The 19,808-nt window shown below is 35.5% G+C and overlaps 1 protein-coding gene across 2 annotated transcripts in view; it reads right to left on the bottom strand.

The window, feature by feature from the left end:
- Nucleotides 1-19,808, bottom strand: part of LOC306868465 (uncharacterized protein) — a 39,444-nt gene that overhangs the window by 7,020 nt on the left and 12,616 nt on the right. Inside the window, exons 11-14 of one of the 2 annotated variants that reach the window (XM_079414642.1) lie at nucleotides 11,031-11,132; nucleotides 9,432-9,607; nucleotides 8,895-9,004; nucleotides 3,770-3,964 (exon numbers count right to left, since the gene is read on the bottom strand). In XM_079414642.1, the coding sequence (XP_079270768.1) occupies nucleotides 3,770-3,964; nucleotides 8,895-9,004; nucleotides 9,432-9,607; nucleotides 11,031-11,132 (583 nt within the window). The remainder of the gene's footprint in view (nucleotides 1-3,769; nucleotides 3,965-8,894; nucleotides 9,005-9,431; nucleotides 9,608-11,030; nucleotides 11,133-19,808) is intronic. The other variant, XM_079414643.1, reaches the window with a different exon arrangement.

Raw genomic sequence — 19,808 nt, 5'->3', positions numbered from 1 at the left:
ATAAGAAAACAAAACTGAGAAAAAAGCAAAATAAACAAACACAACCAAGTGACACAGATTAACAAAAAATGGTATGCTGCTACTGGACACCTCTGAAACCAAAAAGAAAACCTTTAGACAAAATTTTCTTTATGCTGAATTTGCTTCATTGTGTTTGCATTTTATGTGCGACAAGGGACTTTTTTTAATAAAACCAGAAACTTGCTGGAAGAAACCCGAGTCTGTTAGCCTGCATAAAAGTTTTTCAACTGATTCGCTCTATGCACGTGAATGAAGAAAAATGTAGTTAGACCACTTTTATACTTCGAGGTAGCAATTAAGATGTTCATGGCAAGGATTCTGCTTTAGGAACTTTATTTTGAACTCCTTATTAACTGCATTATTGGTTCACGGGAGGATTAAAATTCTCAGAAGGTGATGCTGAAACTAAAGGAACAACATGTTTGTTAAACGCACACGTGCACAGACATAAAAGAACGACCTTCCCAACAACCTTTCCCAGTCAAGGAAAGTTTCACGTTCCCCCCTGACATCATTACAAGTGCTACAAAGGACAGTGCAAAGGCACCAGGAAGGTGGATGTTAAAAGTTAAAAGGCCAGATGCTTGTTTTCATAGCTGGTGTGACTCATCTGCTCCTGTGTCAGCTCCTTCCATAGAAGGGGGCAGGTGGAAATGGCAGGACGTTGGCCTCTGGGGGCCCGAGGGTTTAAATACAGCCTGCTGACATAACTGACCAGAGATCAACGCTTCTGCTTCATTTTTCCGCCACACCTACTGCTTTTCCGCCTGATCCCAGAGGGTAAAGATGCTGGATGTAAAACGGTGACACAGTCAGGGCTCAAAAAAGGGATGCAGGCATCATTTATTTTTATCCTCATAACGCTCATAACCTATCTTTATCTTCCTTTTTTTCCAGTTACAGAGACAACACAGGCCTGCTTAAGCGTGAACATGGAGGAATTTGTAAAGGTAGGAATTCTGATAAATATAGAGATGCACCAATATAAAAATTTAATTTCAATACAGATAACGTGATAATTGTTCATGTTACAGCCAATAACGAATAAATTGTCATTTTAAATCATTTTAAATGCTGTAAGTGAATTAGGCATTGCAACATTATAATGTGCAATATAAAAAAAAATAGATATTCATTTTAAGATTTGCTAAAGATGACATTTTCAGCAAATTTAAGTAATTAAATAAGTGTTTTTAAAGATTAACTTTAGGTGAGTGTTCGAAGACAATTAAATATTTATTGGCTGATATATATCCAAATTTAAACAATTTTATTGATATTATTGATATATTGTATATCTTTAAATACATATAATTTTTTACTTTTACCTTGCAAAATATACTTACAAGTTCTGACAACTGATTTAACTTCTTGTTATTTCTCTTTTGTATTATTTAATATTTAAAATAAGAAAGAAATGTCAACTGAGAAGAAAAATACCAGTGATATTTAGCACCATTTAGATACTATTTTAGTAATTATTAATTTTGAATTTCTTTTATATTAATATTATTAATTAAATTTTAGTTTAGGTTTTGTTAATTTTTGTGTGCTTTTGTCATTTGTATTAATTTGAGTTTTTTTTCCCCCATCCTATAATCTACCCAGCTCCTATGTATATACACACACATACACATACATATACATACATACATGCATACATACTAGGGGTGTGCAGCGGAGCCATTATTTGTATCTGTGACAATCTCAAAATTATTTGTATCTGTATTCGGATGGATCCGGAAGTGGGCGTGGCTTAAACTGGGAGTCCGTCAAATTACGTGAAAATACCATTTGAAATGCAAATCTGTTCGATTCGTAGTTTTCATTTAACAAATATGCCTTGTAGAACTAAAGAAATTAATATTTTTATTATAATTATACAAATATTTTCAGTTTAAAACTACAGAAAATGTTGATCAAAAAAGAAAAGTAACTTTATTCTCCTTGTTTTCCAGTGAAACTGTGTACAAATTTGTCAAGAGACAAGCATCCACAATCATAAATAACAGCACTAGTAGAAAAAAAAAAAAAAGAAATGGAAAGAAAGTGTTCAGTACTCATAGCAGAATGACAATAAAGCTCGCTTGAACTTGAAGTAACTTGGAGATCATGTATTGCTGGAGTCTGTGATCATTTACGAGTATTTTATCAACAGAGCACAACGAATCATTTGGACCCTCCAAAAGCCTTGATCAAACCTCGCTTTTCTTCATCTTGTATAATTAAATGTGATGCCATTCACAAAAAAAGGCTAATGTAATGCGTTTTTACAGTTACTGGATTTCGAAAAGGTTTGAAGTTAGGACCGTTTTTAGGATATTTTTGCGAGTTAGTTGATATAACTACAGACAAAGCTCTGATTTCTGAGAGACGCACATAGACCCCAACACGGCTATTGATTTGCGCTCATTTTATTCATATAGGCTAGTTTGCACTCATTCACTTTACACATCCAGGCCCATAGCCAGCTATGAGGTCCAGACCTCCGTAAATGTTTCATGTTCAAAAATAAAATTTGAAAACATATGAAAAATCATGTCGCTGAATAAATTGATGTGGCTGACTCGCAGCAGCTGAGTGAACGAGCTTGGCGCAAATGCCGTCTCCACTCCGCTCCACCATGTTGCCAGATCTAGTTATTAGCGTCGCTGGACTTGTTTTAATACTAAATGTAACAGAGTTAATAAAGTAATTAGGGCATTAATAAACTGGGAAGTTGAAGGTTGAGATGAGAGATTCTGTATCCTATTTGCAAAATATAAGATTTAAACTTATTTTGATGCATTTTTCAGGGGATTGGTTGTGTTTGTTTTTAGTAGCAATAATCCGGCACTGACAGGCAGCAAATCAAATAAGGAGAGCGCGGATAGTTTATTGCTGAGGAGACCACATTCTTTAACGCAATCATCACCATGATATTATCTGTATGAAACTGTGTCAAACGCTATCAAAGCAGTTCTAGCCATTATTATTGCACAAATCTTAACAACCGCAGACTCACTAATGTGCTGTTCCAGCAAACATGTGATGGTGTCTGCCGAATATTTTTTTCTGTTATTCGGGTGAATTCGTTATTCGTTTTGAAGCCATTATCCGTGCCTTTCCGAATAAGGTATTCGGCTTCGGGCACGTCCCTAATACATACATACATACATATATATAAAAAAGTCACATAGGAATACATAGCGATTAATCGATTTGACAGCCCTAATATTTTTGATATACTGCATACCTTTAAATAATAAGTTTTTATACATTTTTGACTTATACCTTGCAAAATATAAGTACAAGCCCTGACAATTGCTTTATTTTTACAAAAATTCTTGACTTCCTCGCTGAGATCAAAACAATCCACAGGTATGCCACTCAAAAGTGGTGAAAGAAGCCCCTAAAACTCCCATTTACCTCATTAAAGTATCAACTTTCATTGTTCCCTGTGCTTTCATTTAAATCCTTATCCATTGTAGAGAATCCATACGGTCACTTTAAATCACTTTGAATGTGAGTGATTGGGTCCAGATTAAAGCATCATTAAAACTAACCCCTCTTCAACGAGTACAAAAACCAGCCAAACCAAAGCAACGTGGCCACCTGTCAGTTTAATCCCATCCCAAAGCATAGAGAATGTTAAAACACATTAATTATTGTCTGCACTGGCGAACGAATGTTTATGATGGATCAAATGCCTTCACTCCGCCTACACAAAGTAAAGACGTATTAATCTTGAAAGTAAATGATTCAGTACCTGCTTTGGGTTTCTTGACATTCATCAGTCTTGCTGCTCTCCGGCCGCACAAACGTTTGAGCTGCTGTCTGTTGAGATCTAGAGCTGCGATTCTTCAGCAGGAGGAAACTTCCTTGTCCGGACTGACCTCGGCTCCTTCTGCGAGCCACTTTACCCACGGGTCCTGACCTCACACGCCAGGCCGAAGAGCTGGAGCTGTGAAGAGACAGAAATCAGTACTCAAAACTCACTCAGGGACACACCGTGACCCCAGAAAGTATTCGTACACTTGGCCATTCACAATGAACACATTTTTACATTTCATTGCCCTGCTGTTCCATTGTTTTTTTATGTAAACATGCTAGATGGACATGTTCAAGGAAAGAAACTCAAAGGTTTGGAACAACAAAGGTGAGTAAATTTTTAAAGAACAAACTTCATTGCATAAACCTTGTGGCATCTGCAAACAATTAATGGGACAGTTTCTCAGAACCAACTTCACACTGAGATCTTTTTCCACTTCTTTTTGGATAATTTTTACACTGGAGCAACTGGACACCATACACACACTGATTTATCTGAACATCAGAGGAAGCAGCTGTAGTCCTGATACACCCTGTTTACTGTATTCACCCAAACACACACACACACACACACACACACTCACCCTCATACAATTACACTCACCGCATCGCAAAACACAGTCACACATGATCGTCACCACCGAGTAACAGATGACCCAAGAGAATCCAACACATTAGCATGGATATTGACCTAGAACTAGTCCTGATCACATTCAATGAACATTACGGTTTCAATAAACCAGTTTTTTTCTATTACTAAGTACTAAATTGTGGTAATATTATTTCTTTAAAAATATCATTCAAATCAAAATATCAATATATAGATTTTTGTAGGTAAATATACCTAAACAGCATAATCCCAATACATTTTTAAAATATTTATATTAAATTATAAATAATAATATTGTATTGCACATTTGAGCCAACTTCTTCTGCGCAACAAAAAAATAGAACGGTTCCATGTAATATAATTAAAAACAAAAATCAACCTAGGAAAGGGAAAGGCAGTTAAACTTATTTTCAAATAATTTACTTTGAGATGCAAACTGCACTGGCAAAGAATTTCTTGTTTTAAGCATCAACCTTGCTAAAACCTGCTAAACAAGAAAAAAATAACTAGGGAAGAGATTATTTTAGTATTATTTATATATTATTACTTATTAATCAGCTTTTTTAGTTTTCATTTAAGCTTTAGTCATTTTGTTATGTGATTGTGATTTTTATTTTTTTATTTAGCTTGAATTTATTAAATCTACTATCATTTTACTATTTCATCTTATTTCTATTTTAATTAATTTTATTTCATGTAGTTGCTAAGGCAACATTTCTAATTTTCACACAAGTTCAAATGTTTTATCAAATATTCCAATTTAAAAAATCTATTTTAATAGTATTAGTTAATAAGAAGCAACGCTGCTTAATTAAACATTCACTAAAAACAAGTTTAAAAACCTTATGCAGTTTTGTTGTATTTATTTATTTAACTAAAGCTACCTACATGATGCAAAATACTACTCTAGAGTATTCTGATCTGTTGTGCAAAGCTTCAAGTTTTTCAGTGTCATTTCTGAAACCATATTTATGCAAATTTGAATTTTCTGTCTGCCATAAAAACCCACTCAAATCCCAGAGTGCCTCCATGACTCTGCAACCCATCGGTAAAATGTGTATTTCACACAGGGCCAATGAATGTTTGCATTTCAACACAGGTTGTGCTCTAGGGCATTTACTCCTGGATTTCTGGGATCAGGGTGAAGCGTTGAAAACCTGAGCTGGGGGTTCGGACACACACAGAGAAACAGCCTCCTTATTTCCTCATCATGTCAAATTAGAAAAATCCACACTCTGACCCTCAGTGACCCTATTCGGTCTCAAGGATTTCCTTCTACTGGCACTAATGCAGGAGCTGCTGGGAATGACAGGTATCTAGACATGTGTTTCCTACTTTTATTAAGAGAAAGGTTTGTGAAACACAACCAGGGTGATCAAACATTGAAATTTACAGCATAATTTTAATTGAACAGTTTCCATTCACTTCAATCTTCTATCAGGTACTACGTTCAATGAAGTCACTTTGAACTATGGATTCAACCTAAATATCGAAAGTAGCAAATTACAAAAAAACACCTGCCACCTTAAGTATGTGCTATATCTAAGCATTTCAGCAATGTTCTATATGAACACAAGCTCTCATAATAAAATACGATGACGTGCAAGTGAACTTGAATTTCCGCACAAAGATAATCAGATACAAACACATGCAAACCGGTGAGTAGACACACAAAACTCTCTCAACTAGCCAGAAGCATTTTCTCAGACAGTTAAAGCTCCAGAACAAGATTCATTCCTGCTCAGACAAAAGTACAAAGCCATAAATTATATCACTCTGTGAATTTTTTGAAAAAACAAAAAAACACAAGGACCTGATTTGTGACATCCACCTGTATTTAACTACTTGAGCGCTGTTAAAGCGATAGCTTACCCAAAAATAAAAAATATTTTATTATTTATTCATCATTTACTTCCTCATCTTGTACCAAAACCTGCATGACTTAATTTCTTCTGTGGAAAAATAAAATAAAATTCAAAGAATGCGCTGCCTGCTCTTTTACATGCAATTACAATGAATGATGACTAGAGCTGTCAGGCTTTGCAAAAGCACTATTTAAGCATCATAAATGCTGTTTATTGTGCAATTCGTTCACAAACTGTGCATCTCTAAATCTCCCAAAAGCTAATGGATTTCAAGACTTTTTCTCTTTTTTTATCGATTATTACTTGAAAACTGTTCTTGCATTTAATATAAATAATAATATTCAAATACAGATAAAATAAGTAAATAAAAATAAGTTTTATTTATCAATGTGAATAGTAATTTATGCATTTATTTACATTTAAACAAAAATGATTAATACATTTGTATCCACAGAAAAAAGAAAGTCATGGGGTTTTGGAACAATACAGTAAATAATAATAATAATGGAGTAAACAGTGAAAAAGTTTAATGGGATACTTCCAAAAACTTGTGTATTATACTCGTTTAACAGTTTTTCTTTTTTATGAGGCACGGGTATTAGGGATGGGCGATATCTTATCGTTTGCGATATACGAAATATCGATTAGCATTGCGTTATAAATATACTTTCCTTATAAAAAATACTCAAGATTGAAGAACACAGATAAAAAAATATATATATTTTGTGCAATCGTATGTTTAGTCTTCAAGTTTCATCAGTTAAAAGTTCTCTATCTCCGTTGTGCGTTTTATTCAGCGATAGCTGGAAACTAGGGGTGGGCGTATCGATCCTAATATCGATAGTATCGATACCAACGTTGGTATTGGTATCAGATCGATACTAGCCTGATAAGATCGATACTTTAGGTAAATTTTTTCACCTATACACAATAACATTGCTTAATACATACAACAGTGTAGACATGTCTGTGGGTGTATATGCCGCTCTTTTCACATCTCGTATGCAAACATTGCTGCTCCTCCCCTGCTACGCTGTGTTTGGTTGTCATGCCATCACGTGACTCAGCGGCTTCGAGCGCAAGCGGCAAATGGATACTTTTGGCTACAGTGAGAGATGGAACGGAACTCCGAGCTACAAAAGAATTGAAAAGGGGAGGAAGGAAATCCTTCACATAGTGCATATTATACCTGTATACCCAATTTGTCCTTTTTATACAGTATCACTGTAAAGTGTGTACAGAGTTTTGCTTTTTAAAATGATTTCTTAATGCATTAAGACACTTTAAACTTTCATTATAACAGTTTAAGGGAGTAAAATCCTTAACATGTTGTTTAGCATGTTGGCATATATATTCTGGGCTCAGCTGCTTGCAACATTTTACTAAGCTGTATACCGAATTTAGTCTATTTATTTATTTATCTTAATGGTCTTCCTCCATTAACTGCACCATATTAAATGTTTTTATATTGCAATTGAAAATGAAATTCAGCGTGTTGCATACATGTTCTGGGTTCATCTGCTTACCTGTACATACATAGTAGGCCTATATATTCTATAAACTATACCGAATTTGGCCTTTTCATATCACAGTTTTTTTTTTTATTGCAATTATAACAAAAAAATATTACAATATGTATAAAACAAACAGAAAATGCAGTACGTACATAACATACTAAAATCCTTTCAATAATAAACGAGTTATGGTTTAATAGTTCTTTTTCATATCAATGTCTTCATTCAATAAGCCACCACTAACTTTTCTTTATAAAGGTTTTCTATGGGAGGAAAATGCATAATGTGAAAACTTTGGGCATCTGCTTACTTGTATATCTAGTTTGAAACATTAATAAGGTGTATACTGAGTTTTGTCTTTACATTATTACTATTACATTATTAATTTATTAAGCCACGTTAATTATTTTTATAACTCTTTTCTATGGGAGGAAAATACTTAACATGAAACTGAAGGCAGAGGAGCCCAGAACATGAAAGCAATAAACAGAGTCCTTTTAGAAAGGCAAATAATATCCACGTAGCTTTAAGGTGAATATAATATTAGTCATATCAACTTTAGTATTGTTATTTTTTTTTATTGTTATTGATCATTTAAATTAGTTTTTTTTTTCATGACAAGTATCGGAATTGGTATCAGTATACCGATACTGGCCCTGTATTTACTTGGTATCGGATCAATACCAAATTTGTAGTATCGTACACCCCTACTGGAAACCTTCATGGAGTGTTGTCAGTAGTATTACTTCGACTATGGATATGTGGAGTTTCTGCGCAAGGGCGCCCTCTGGCTTCCAGTATGAATTAAACAGTGTACTCAGCAATGCTCCCAACACCCTATTTTGGGTAAAAATAGGCAAGTTAATATTTTTCTCTAACGAAACAGGTTTCCCTGAATTATCGTCATTGATATCATTATTGCAATAAATACCAGAAATATTGTGATATATTTTTAATCCCATATCGTCCGTCCCTAACGGGTACTGTAGTCAATTGAAACATTATACCAGATAACTATTTGAACACAAAAGGGGACAGATTGTTTAGCCTCTTTTCTTTAATTCTTTCACACACCTGTCTTCAGTGGCACCTTCATCTGAATCTTGAGAAGGGAGCTGCTCCTTCTTGACCCCACCCAGAGTGGAATTCTGGGAACGCCTGCTACTGCTCCTTCTGGTTCGACCCTGAATCACATACATTCTCAGACTGATATGCATAGGATAAATGCACAGCAAAGCAAAAAAAAAAATGTATCAAGTGTTTCTTCTCTCAGATATCGATACCGGCAGTGGAGTTGCTGTTAACGAACTGTCATTTTTTATTTGAATAAAAAATTTGAATAAAATGCTACAAAATATTTTTGACCAATAATAAAAAAATTTAAAATAATAATGACAGATAAAACAATAAAAAATATTTCAAAACTGCTCCGGGTGTGTGTTCACTGCAGGTGTGTGCGCACTTTGGATGAGTAAATGCAGGGCACAAATTCCGAGTATGGGTCACCATACTTGGTCGTATGTCACGTCACTTAAAAAACAAAACAAATAACAAAAACAAACTAAAAAAAAATTATGCTGGTAATAAAAGTGGCCATAAAATGAGATGCACCTGTGCCTGAGTGAAGGAGGTGGAGGTTCTGGTTTTGGGGAGGCGGCCGAGGGCAGGGCTCCGCTTGGAAGGAGAAGATCTGGCAGCTGCACTGTACTTGCCTGACTCCAAAATGTAATGCTGAGCCACTTTCAGCAGCCGCGTGAAAACATTCTTAGTGCTAGAGCCGGGAGCTGCTGGAGAAACACAAATCACATAAAAGAGAAGTATATGTCTATTAACATTTATATACACAGAAACATAACTACATACACACAAATAAATATAAAATCAATATAAAATTAAATACGAAGGATTTTTGTACTTCTATCTGGTGACAGCATAATATAAATATACAAATTCAGTAATTAAACACTTATATACATACACACAGACACATACAGAAAATCTCATTAATATGAATTCACTGGTACAAACTGCTCAACTCTCATGTAATAGGAATGAAATACAAAAATAATAAATAATTAAATAAATACATACATAAACACATACATACATTTCTATGCAAATTATTCTTGTAATGGCCAAGCTGATATTAATATTAAGCAGCGAAATGCTGTTTTCAGCATTGATAATAAGAAATGTTTCATGAGCAAATACATATGCATATTAAATTACAATGAAAAAAAAAAATTTAGACAAATATTTTAAAATAAAAGATTAATTTTGTGATTTATAGTGGCACCAAATGGAACATCAAAAATATCTGTCTATCTAGCTTTAGTGAGACCCATTAATCAATCACTTTTGTTTTGAAACTGGTCTAAAAGGGTTTACTTCATTTTTTTAGTCATTGTCAAAATAACACATGGAATGGCAAATAGAACCAGTACATTTTCATACATTCCAGAGAAAATGCACGTGGTTCTATTCTTAAAGCATGCACATGGCCTTAACAGATTAAACTGGGACAAAAGTTATTTTAAAGCCACTTTTAAAGCACTTGGCTGTTTCAAAAGTACATCTAAAAGAAGTACCGATGGCTGAACTTTTGAGAACTGCACTATATTTCCAGGTACAAACAAATATCACACCACAGACGGGCCCACAGCACAAAACTGAATGTTATCAGACCCCATCACATTTACACAGGTGCTGCCGGCCTGCTCTTGCTAATGCAGGCTGTGTGCTGGAGAACAGATATCCATGCAGGCCACATATGCCACTAGGGATTCTGCCAGTCCCCTGTAATCTCATCAACACAAGGAAATGTGGGCTGTATTGTATTTCAAAGCGTCTGTTTTGGTGGTTTTGAATCGGGCAGGTGACAGAGTACAGCTCTGTAAAACTCGAGTGTAATTCGCTTGACATTGAATGCGTGAATTGGTGACCTGTAGTACAGTGTGTCAAGGGTTTTAGCCTATTGTCTCGATTTCTTTTTCTGGGCTTTCTGCCAACAGTATTAACTCGTGCCGTGTGATTGGATCCAAGCAATTCTATAATCTCATGGATGATACGGCAGGGTGCCATCTAAAGGTACTAACGCACTTTCGTTATGACACTGTATACGTCTCTCGCAGCAATGACCCATTAGGTTAAGGGTATGGAGGTCCAGACCTGCTTAAATTACTCATAAATCATCTCTATGAACCGCCTCACCTTTCTTGGAAGTGTTCCTGGCAACTTCTTGAGAAGGTTTTTCATCTTGTCCATCACTGAGAGACCTTGTACAGCTTTTTGCGTTTTCTTTTTTCACTTTCTCTGCAAAGACAGATGTGAAACGAACATTTTTATATGCAATGTATATGATGAATAAATAAATATAAAAACACACGCACACACTCATATACAGTATATATTGTAGTGTGTGTTTGCCCTAACTGTTGTGGAGAAAACACATTATTTTGTGTGGAAAAAAAACACATTATTTTCTGCCCCACAAAAAAGCAAAGCAAACGAAAAATACCGCAGACACAGACCAACTCATTGCAAATTACGGCAACTGTAAATGTTTGTGTCGCATTTTTAACTATACAAAGAGTCAAAGACACGTTTGAAGTACTGCGCAACTACAATTAAACCTTACACCCGGGTTTTAGAGAAAGCCTTAATTTCACAATCAATCTTCATCAGCAGCAGTTTAAAGGCTTTAGTTCACAGTGGATCTCATAAAAACAAGTTCTGGCACGTTCATGAGAAAACGCTGGAAGGTACCGTAAGCTCATCCTGCCTCCCTGAAGCACCGAAGGCCCTAAAGGACATATATAAAAAAGAAAACTTCTCATTTACTATATTTTCTGATGGATTTTTCAATGACACGCACCTAAAATATGACAGAGATAAGTTATTGAAACATTTGAAGGGGTTTCCCTTGTAGAGATTCAGGGGTATAATTTGGTAGGGAATGAAAGTTAATGGACCACGTCACCACAGTCGACCCAATGGCATCTGTTTCAAAGAGCAGGATCCAAACCCATTAACAGATGCAAAATAAAGGTTTATCCTAATGCAGTAATGACAGGGCTATTCTGAGAGAATCATAAGTAATCCCATCATTTTTGTGCTGCTCAATAGGAGGAATTCTCATTGTATTTTCTCTTCCAGTTGACGCCACAAATACAAAAGATAAAGCTGGCAGAAGGTTAGGATAAAGTCTCATTAACTCATCCACGCTTGCAGACATTCTCCAGCCCTCACATACGCTCTTTGAAGAAGAAAACGCCCAGCTTTAGGTGATGCTGAAAAGCAGCTTTCCTCTCAAATGACTCAACTGATAACCAGAAGGCCATCGCACTCTATCAGACTCAGAAAAAGGCTGCGTAAACAATGATAGCTAATGCATTAGTGACAATACACACACATCTGGTCTGCATGTGTGCTACTGAGCACTCAACCACTGTTATATTATGGGAAGACATTTTAAACGCAGCGTACTGTATATAGATAACATCGGTTAGCTTTACCTAGTTTATTTAGATCTCAGAAAACACGTTGGATGTTGCTGGTAAAATAGGTACAGTTTAGATCTATAACATTCTAAATAATGGTATAATCAGTGCGGAAAGGTTTAGTTCACACAAAAACAAAAATTGTCATTAATTACTCACCCTCATGTCGTTCCAAACCCGTGAAACCTGCGTTCATCTTCAGAACACAAATTAAGATATTTTTGATGAAATCCGAGAGCTTTCCTACCCTGCATAGACAGCAACGCAACTGACATGTTTAAGGCCCAGAAAGATAGTAAGGACATCATTAAAATAGTCCATGTGACATCAGTGGTTCTACCGTAATTTTATGAAGCTACAAGAATACTTTTTGTGCACAAAGAAAACAAAATAATAATAGTCCATGTGACGTCAGTGGTTCAACTGTAATTTAATGAAGCTACGAGAATAATTTTTGTGCACAATGGTTTCTCTGCCCTTTTTGTTTTCTTTGTGCACAAAAATTATTCTCGTAGCTTCATTAAATTACAGTTGAACCACTGATGTCACATTGACTATTTTAACAATACCCTTTCTACCTTTCTGGGTATAATACTATATAAGTTTATCTAATAGAAAATTTTAGATACTGTGGGAAAAATTTGTATGCCAATCAAAAATACAACAAATATCTGTAAAACTAAAATTGGAAAAAAAAAACGTCCTTTTAATGCCCGGGTTTGTGCTCGTGTATGCTGTGATATCTTATATTATGTTTGTTTCTGTTTATTGATGTCGATGTTCAGAAATTGCCCTGTGAAGGGACAAATAAAGAGTACTACAACCCATAAATATCGCTTAATACCTCAAATTAAAGAGCCATGAGGGCAATGCAGCAACTAAATCTATAGAAAACAAGACATCTGATTGAAATATGTAAAATATTGTGAAGGTCTTCATTTCAAGAGCCCTATGCAACAAATCACATTACTGCACCAGATCAGATCTGCTACTGTCACAATCTGCTTGTGCATGCCATGTTTGGTTGAGAGCAGGGCTGCAGGTCAGCATGGATCAGCAGCGGCAGCATATTCCTGCTCTGAAACTGATATCTGCCACTTCCTCTGACGCACAAATGTTGGCCTGACAACCAGTAACCATGGCGTTTGTGCACAGGAACTCTGCAAGAACAAGATTAAACCTGAAGTTTCCTTCTGGACGCCAGTTACAATTTCATAAAGACTGCATCTCTTGTAACATAGTACAAAAAGAGAATGAACTACATAAAAATATTAAAAAAATAGTATAGTACAGTTTAGCATAAGGGGGTTTTAAACTAATTCCAATTATGAAAATACATATTTTTGAATTTTTGCATCATATGTCAAGACTTCATTTGGATGATCCTAAAACTAAAAATGTTACTTTTCAGGATTCAATTTTTAAGAATTTAGATTTGAAATTTTAGAATATCAATGCAGTTTCCTTTGGAACCCCATAACATATAACCACTAAAACTCAATAAAATAAAATATTTAATCTATGTAGAAAGTTGACATAATACGAATTCATTGGTACAAACAGCTCAGCTCTCAAATGTAATATTAATTAAATAAAAAAAGACAAATTAAAAACCAAAAATAAATTAATTTAGAATAAATAAAATTCTGAAAATCTGGTAGGGATTGTCATTATTGGTTTTGTTTACTGGGTTCATTAGAGTGGAAATATTTTCACAAGGTTCATAATTATTCTTAAATCATGCTCATGGAAGAGGTGTGAACATGCAGGATGTCTTATCAGTGTCCAAAATCCAGCTTCAAAGCTTCCTGTTCCCATAATTTCCCATTAAAACTCCCATAACTCACTACCATTACACCCAGAGGGAGGAGGCTCTATGTTCTCATGCACCAGTAAAAATTTTTAATAATAAAAGTTTATTATACATTTATTTCCGTTGCCTTTATACCCAGGGGCCCAGTATATCTTTGTTGGATTGCCCGGATACCCTCTAGCAAACAACACACATCTAACAGAGTCCAAACAAAACCCCCAAGAATCAGCTTTCGATTTGACAAAGTTATTTAGTGTAACATTGTGCGTGCAGTTTGCACATGCCAAAATATTATGCCGCAGGAAAACAGATAACATAGAGCCTAACAATGACAATAGTAAAAGTCCTGAGACAGAGCCAAGGACCACAATAGGTCATGCATGTGAATACAAAGGAAATGGGCTGACTTTTGAACTTGCAGCCAAACAATCAATCACAATATTAAAAAAAACACTCAAGTAAAGAGACCACCGCTTAAAACATTTAAGATTAAAAGACCTGCACCTCCACAAAGTAATGCTGGTGATTAAACTACTGTAATGTCCTGCTTTCCCTTTGATGAGATTTATGGTACAGCTGTGGGACATGTGATTACAGGAGGTCGTAACTAAGATGGGTGACAAAACACCAAAAAAAAAAAAAAAAGCAGCCTCATCTAGAAACACGCTCACTTGGTTCATGGGATAGTTCACCCAAAACTGACAATTCTATCACTCAATTCTTTCAGAAAAGGTAAAGATTTTAAAATAAAAATAAAATTAAAAATAAATTATAAAACGAAAAACTAAACTAAAAAATTAAAACACAAAATTAAAAATTAGAATGGAAAATTCTATTATTCTAAAGTTTTTAATGACCATACAATGGATGTCAATGAGGTCCAATCAGTGTTGTTTTAGATGCCATTGACTCTCATTGGAGAAAAATGGTTCTTTAAAATATATTCTTTTGTGTTTCACCAAGTAAAATAAATGCATGCAGGTTTGGAAGGAGATGAGTGACTTGTTACTTTAAAAGTCCCACTGGCTAACTGACTTCTGGCATTGGATTTGATTGAGGCAAAATGACATGAAAATATTGACTGGTAAACCATCTGTTTATGATGGAGATGTCACCATGTGTGCTGCTGACGCAATTCAGACTGACCTTTGAGGATATTAAAAAGATTGAAGCAGACACGAGGAGGTTTGGCAGATAGTAAAACACAAAATCGAAGCATCTTCACACTGATTAACTGTGCTCCTTCTGTTTGCACAAATCCTGGGCTATATTCCAACCAACCTTGGACGTCAATGATTCAGATATATTTCAGATTCTGCACTATTTCTAGGTCACTATTCAAATAAGCAAATGAAGCAAATTTGATATATACATGAAAATATCAAAAATATCAATCAAAATATTATTTTACATGTAAAAAATTTATATTATACACATATACACACATATATATACACATATATATATATATATATATATATATATATATATATATATATATACACACATATACACACATACATATATATATATATATATATATAAAATCTATCATTAGTTTACATGTAAAACATGTATTTACGTTAAAAAAAAACAAAAAAAAAAAAAAAAAAAAGTAATCAAAACAGCAGCAAGTGCCATGCAACAACCACATGCTCTATTATTACGGTTATTTCATTATTTTATATACGGACATACGTTTTATAAAATGTAAATAAAAATAGTAGCAAGCTCTATGCGACAACCATAGGTAGCTTTTAATTAGCTTTAAATGGCTTTCCTCAAAACTACTTTTTTACTTCACTCTGCTTTTGGTTTTCAAAGCACGTCTTTCCAGGGCCAGGTTAGAAGGTCACGAAAGGGCACAGAGGAGGATTGTGGAGGGAGGCCCACCACTGCATTGTGCTTTCCGGCCATCAGTCAGGCCTGAATCATCGTTGAAAGATAGTCATCTATCAAACCCTCAGGAATATCAATCACTGCAGGGTCAAACTGCAAAGGCGGGTCAAAGAAGAACAACTTGATGCTGGTCTTTCATTTTAATCACTAACCATGGCTTTTGTGGACGGCACTCAGAGATAAAGCGAATGGATTCAGCCGTGGAGGAGGGTGAGAACACAGCACACTTCAAATGTTTGCTTCTAGCCACGAGCTTAATGCATTTGCAGCATGTTAAATAAAATACAATAATAAATGTTAAGTTTAAATGAAGGAATGATCAAATTCTTCAACATGCATATTAATTGAAAGCTGATATAAATTTAAAATGCAGTTTGAATTCAAGCAATCAGTATCTAATTATATGTTCGGACTACTGACCTGCTGATACTGAGCTTAGACTCATCACATCCAGGACTCAACTTTAATGGGCGTTTTAAGCCTGATCGCAGGTCAGGGGCCAAATACCCAACAAAGACTTGATGAACCTGGAGAAAATCTTTTTTTTTTTTTTTTTTTTTTTTTTTTTTGCTCATCTTAGCCTTATTATAAACAAAAACTCACTTCAAATTTCTAATAAAATTCATTATATGATACACAGGCTGAATAACTGCAAACAATCACATTTCAGTAATTGTAGGGCTTCATATGAGCATCACTGCTTTGAAATCAAAGCTGATACAGAACATAGTTACAAAAGTCTAGAGCACTGCTTCCCAAACCTGTCCTGGAGGCCCCCCTACCCTGCACATTTTCCACTAAAGTCTGCTAAAGTCCACCGATTTTACTAATAGACCTACCAATCTCTGTGTAACAATAACATTATGATGCTGCCATTTTTAACCCCCTGAAATTTGGCTCTGAATATTCATCCATGACATTTCATATTTTGGCTATCATTACTATACACGTTTATCTTTCTTCAGAAAAAATATTAGCAAAATCAAAAATTCGAGCTGGGAATGTTTCAGAATTTGGTTGATTTGACATGGAATGACCCAATTCTCTCAATCAGTAAAGACTGTAAACACATCTCCAACACATGGAAACAACCTTCAATCACCTCAAGATAAACCTCTAATCTCAACCAACAGAAGTTCAGGAGACACATGAAATGTCATTAGTTCAGTCATTAGTGGATTTATAGCCAACATAAGGCTCTACTCAAGAGGGTCGGAAGAATTCCACCTTTCTGACCTGCTTAAGCCGGGCACTAAACTGCGCTGCAGTCTTTTGACTAAATGTAATGAAGCCATCTCTTCACGCTCATCAACTGTGTGCCGCCCAGAATGGAACGGCTTGTGTTGGTCATTGTCTGTTTCACATCTTCTAAACAAGCGCTGAGTGGTTATTTGATTAAGCCGGTCCGGTGGGAGCACTCGGGTTACAGAAAATATTAGCCTTCAGCAGAACATGCCCGGGGACAGAACAGTCAAACGCAATGAAGGGCTGACTTAATCAGCTCATTTTACAGGATTAGAGGCAAAACGGCTGATTATTGTGTTTGCTCAGGCACAGAGCCCTGCTCAAGGTGACCAGAGAAGCAGATTCACAGCTAAAACACAATATAAACCGTTTTATTATTCTTCAGTCAGCACTGTACCATCCCAAAGGCCAGAGTCACCATCAGGGGTCCCACTTAGGTCCTCTATGGTATCACATACTTGTTGGCATTGTAATTGTTCCAGGCTCAACAAGTCTGAATTGACTGATTATTAAAAAAAAAAAAAAAAAAAGTCATTATTTTGTTTTCTTTGTGCACAAAATATATTCTCGAAGCCTTGAAAAAATTAAGATTGAACCACTGATGTCACATGGACTATTTTAATGATGCCCTTACTACCTTTCTGGGCCTTGAACGTGTCAGTTGCGTTGCTGTCTATACAGGGTCAGAAAGCTCCTGGATTTCATCAAAAATATCTTCATTTGTGTCTTACAGGTTTGGAAAGACATGAGGGTGAGTAATTAATGACAGAATTTTCATTTTTGGGTGAACTATCCCTTTAAATCAGTATCATTAATATGACAATTTGTAGTTAAAAATACTTGCACTACCATTCAAAAGTTTTGGATCAGTAAGATTTTTTAAATATTTTTGAAAGAAGTCTTTTAGGTTCACCAAGGCTACATTGGTTTGATCAAAAAATAGCAAAAACTGCTATATTTTGAAATATTACAATTTAAAACAATGATTTTCTATTTGAATATATTTTATTCCTGTGATGACAAAGCAAATTTTTCAGCATCATTACTCCAGTCTTCAGTGTCACATCAGAAGTCATTGTAATATGCTGATTTGCTGCTCAAGAAACATTTCTTATTTTTCATACTGTTACTTTTGATCAATTTAATGTGTGCTGAATAAAAATGGATTAATCGCTTTTCCAAAAAAAGGCCAACTTACTTGTCCCAAACATACAGAAAGTGTCTATGAATGCATACATAGAACGTAAAATTTTAGTAATTATTATATAAATATTTTACATCTTGAGCTTAATTACAGCTGCAGAAAGCAGCTGAGTCACTGCACCACAGATGGCAGGGAAATCACATCGATGCACCACAGCGCTGAGATAGCAGAACACCTCAGGATTCTGCCAACACACTCTCAAGCAAAATACAATCCTGCTCTCAGGGAAACCAATACCTTTCTTTACTGCACACTCCCATGGGATCCTCTACAGCAATCATCAGTGATGTCTATGCCGCAATATTCACAACAAATTAATTTGTTCTTGTAAGCTATAACGCTTGACTTTCAAACAGGGATACAGACTTAAAGTGATAGTTCACCCAAAAATAAAAATTCTGTCATTAATTTCCCTGATGTTGTTTCAAACCTGCAAGACCTTCTTTGGAACGCAAATTAAGATATTTCTGATGAAATCAGAGCTTTCTGACCCTGTATAGGCATCAATGCAACTGACACGTTCAAGGCCCAGAAAGGTAGTAAGGACATCGTTATAATAGTCTATGTGACATCAGTTCAACCGTAATTTTATGAAGCACATTGTGTGCAAAGAAAACAAAAAAAAAAACTTTTTCTCAACAATTATTCTCTTCTGTGTCAGTCGACACACATTCACAAGAGTCCCACGATGTAGCTTCATAACAGAATACAGAGAGAGAGCAAATCAGATCATGCTTCTCATTTCTTAAAGCAAATGTCAAAATACCTTCAGGCAGGTATGAAGTCACAGACAGGTGTGCTAAAAACCTAATAAACATACAATCTATTTAAAGACACAGACCACTAAAATACTCTGTCAACAGTAAGTGAGCTGTGCTCGTTCTGTGGTTTCCTGACATCCAGATGTTTCCCAAATAGACCGTCTAAGCAAGCTCAGGTGCAGTGAGTGAAGCCTCTATGAGTCAGTTCTCATTACCTTGTTAAAAGGTGGACAGAGAGGGCTGACGGCCACCCGGATGACTCACAATGACTCACAGAGCTTTGGATGACAGATTCATACTGTAAAAATCACTGCTGGGCCTTTCAATTACACCAGGGCCCCCCCAAAAACAGCTCCTGCATGCACAGCCACCCTCAGGGAATTTCTCTGTCATTAAAAGCAGATGAGTCACGGCCGCCAGACAGAGAAGTGCCCGTTGAACGGGATTCTGTCAAACCTGCATTAACGCTACTGTAAATCACCAGAGGAACTTAAATAAATCAGAATTTGCAAATGAGCGATAACAAAAGTAATGCCAGGGACTTTTTGCAACAAGAGAGAAACCTGA

The sequence above is a fragment of the Barbus barbus genome (genome assembly GCF_936440315.1).
Source record: "Barbus barbus genome assembly, chromosome: 50".
NCBI lineage: Eukaryota > Metazoa > Chordata > Actinopteri > Cypriniformes > Cyprinidae > Barbus > Barbus barbus.
Note: the sequence above shows the minus strand (reverse complement) of the source record. Positions and strands in the feature narration are given on the sequence as shown.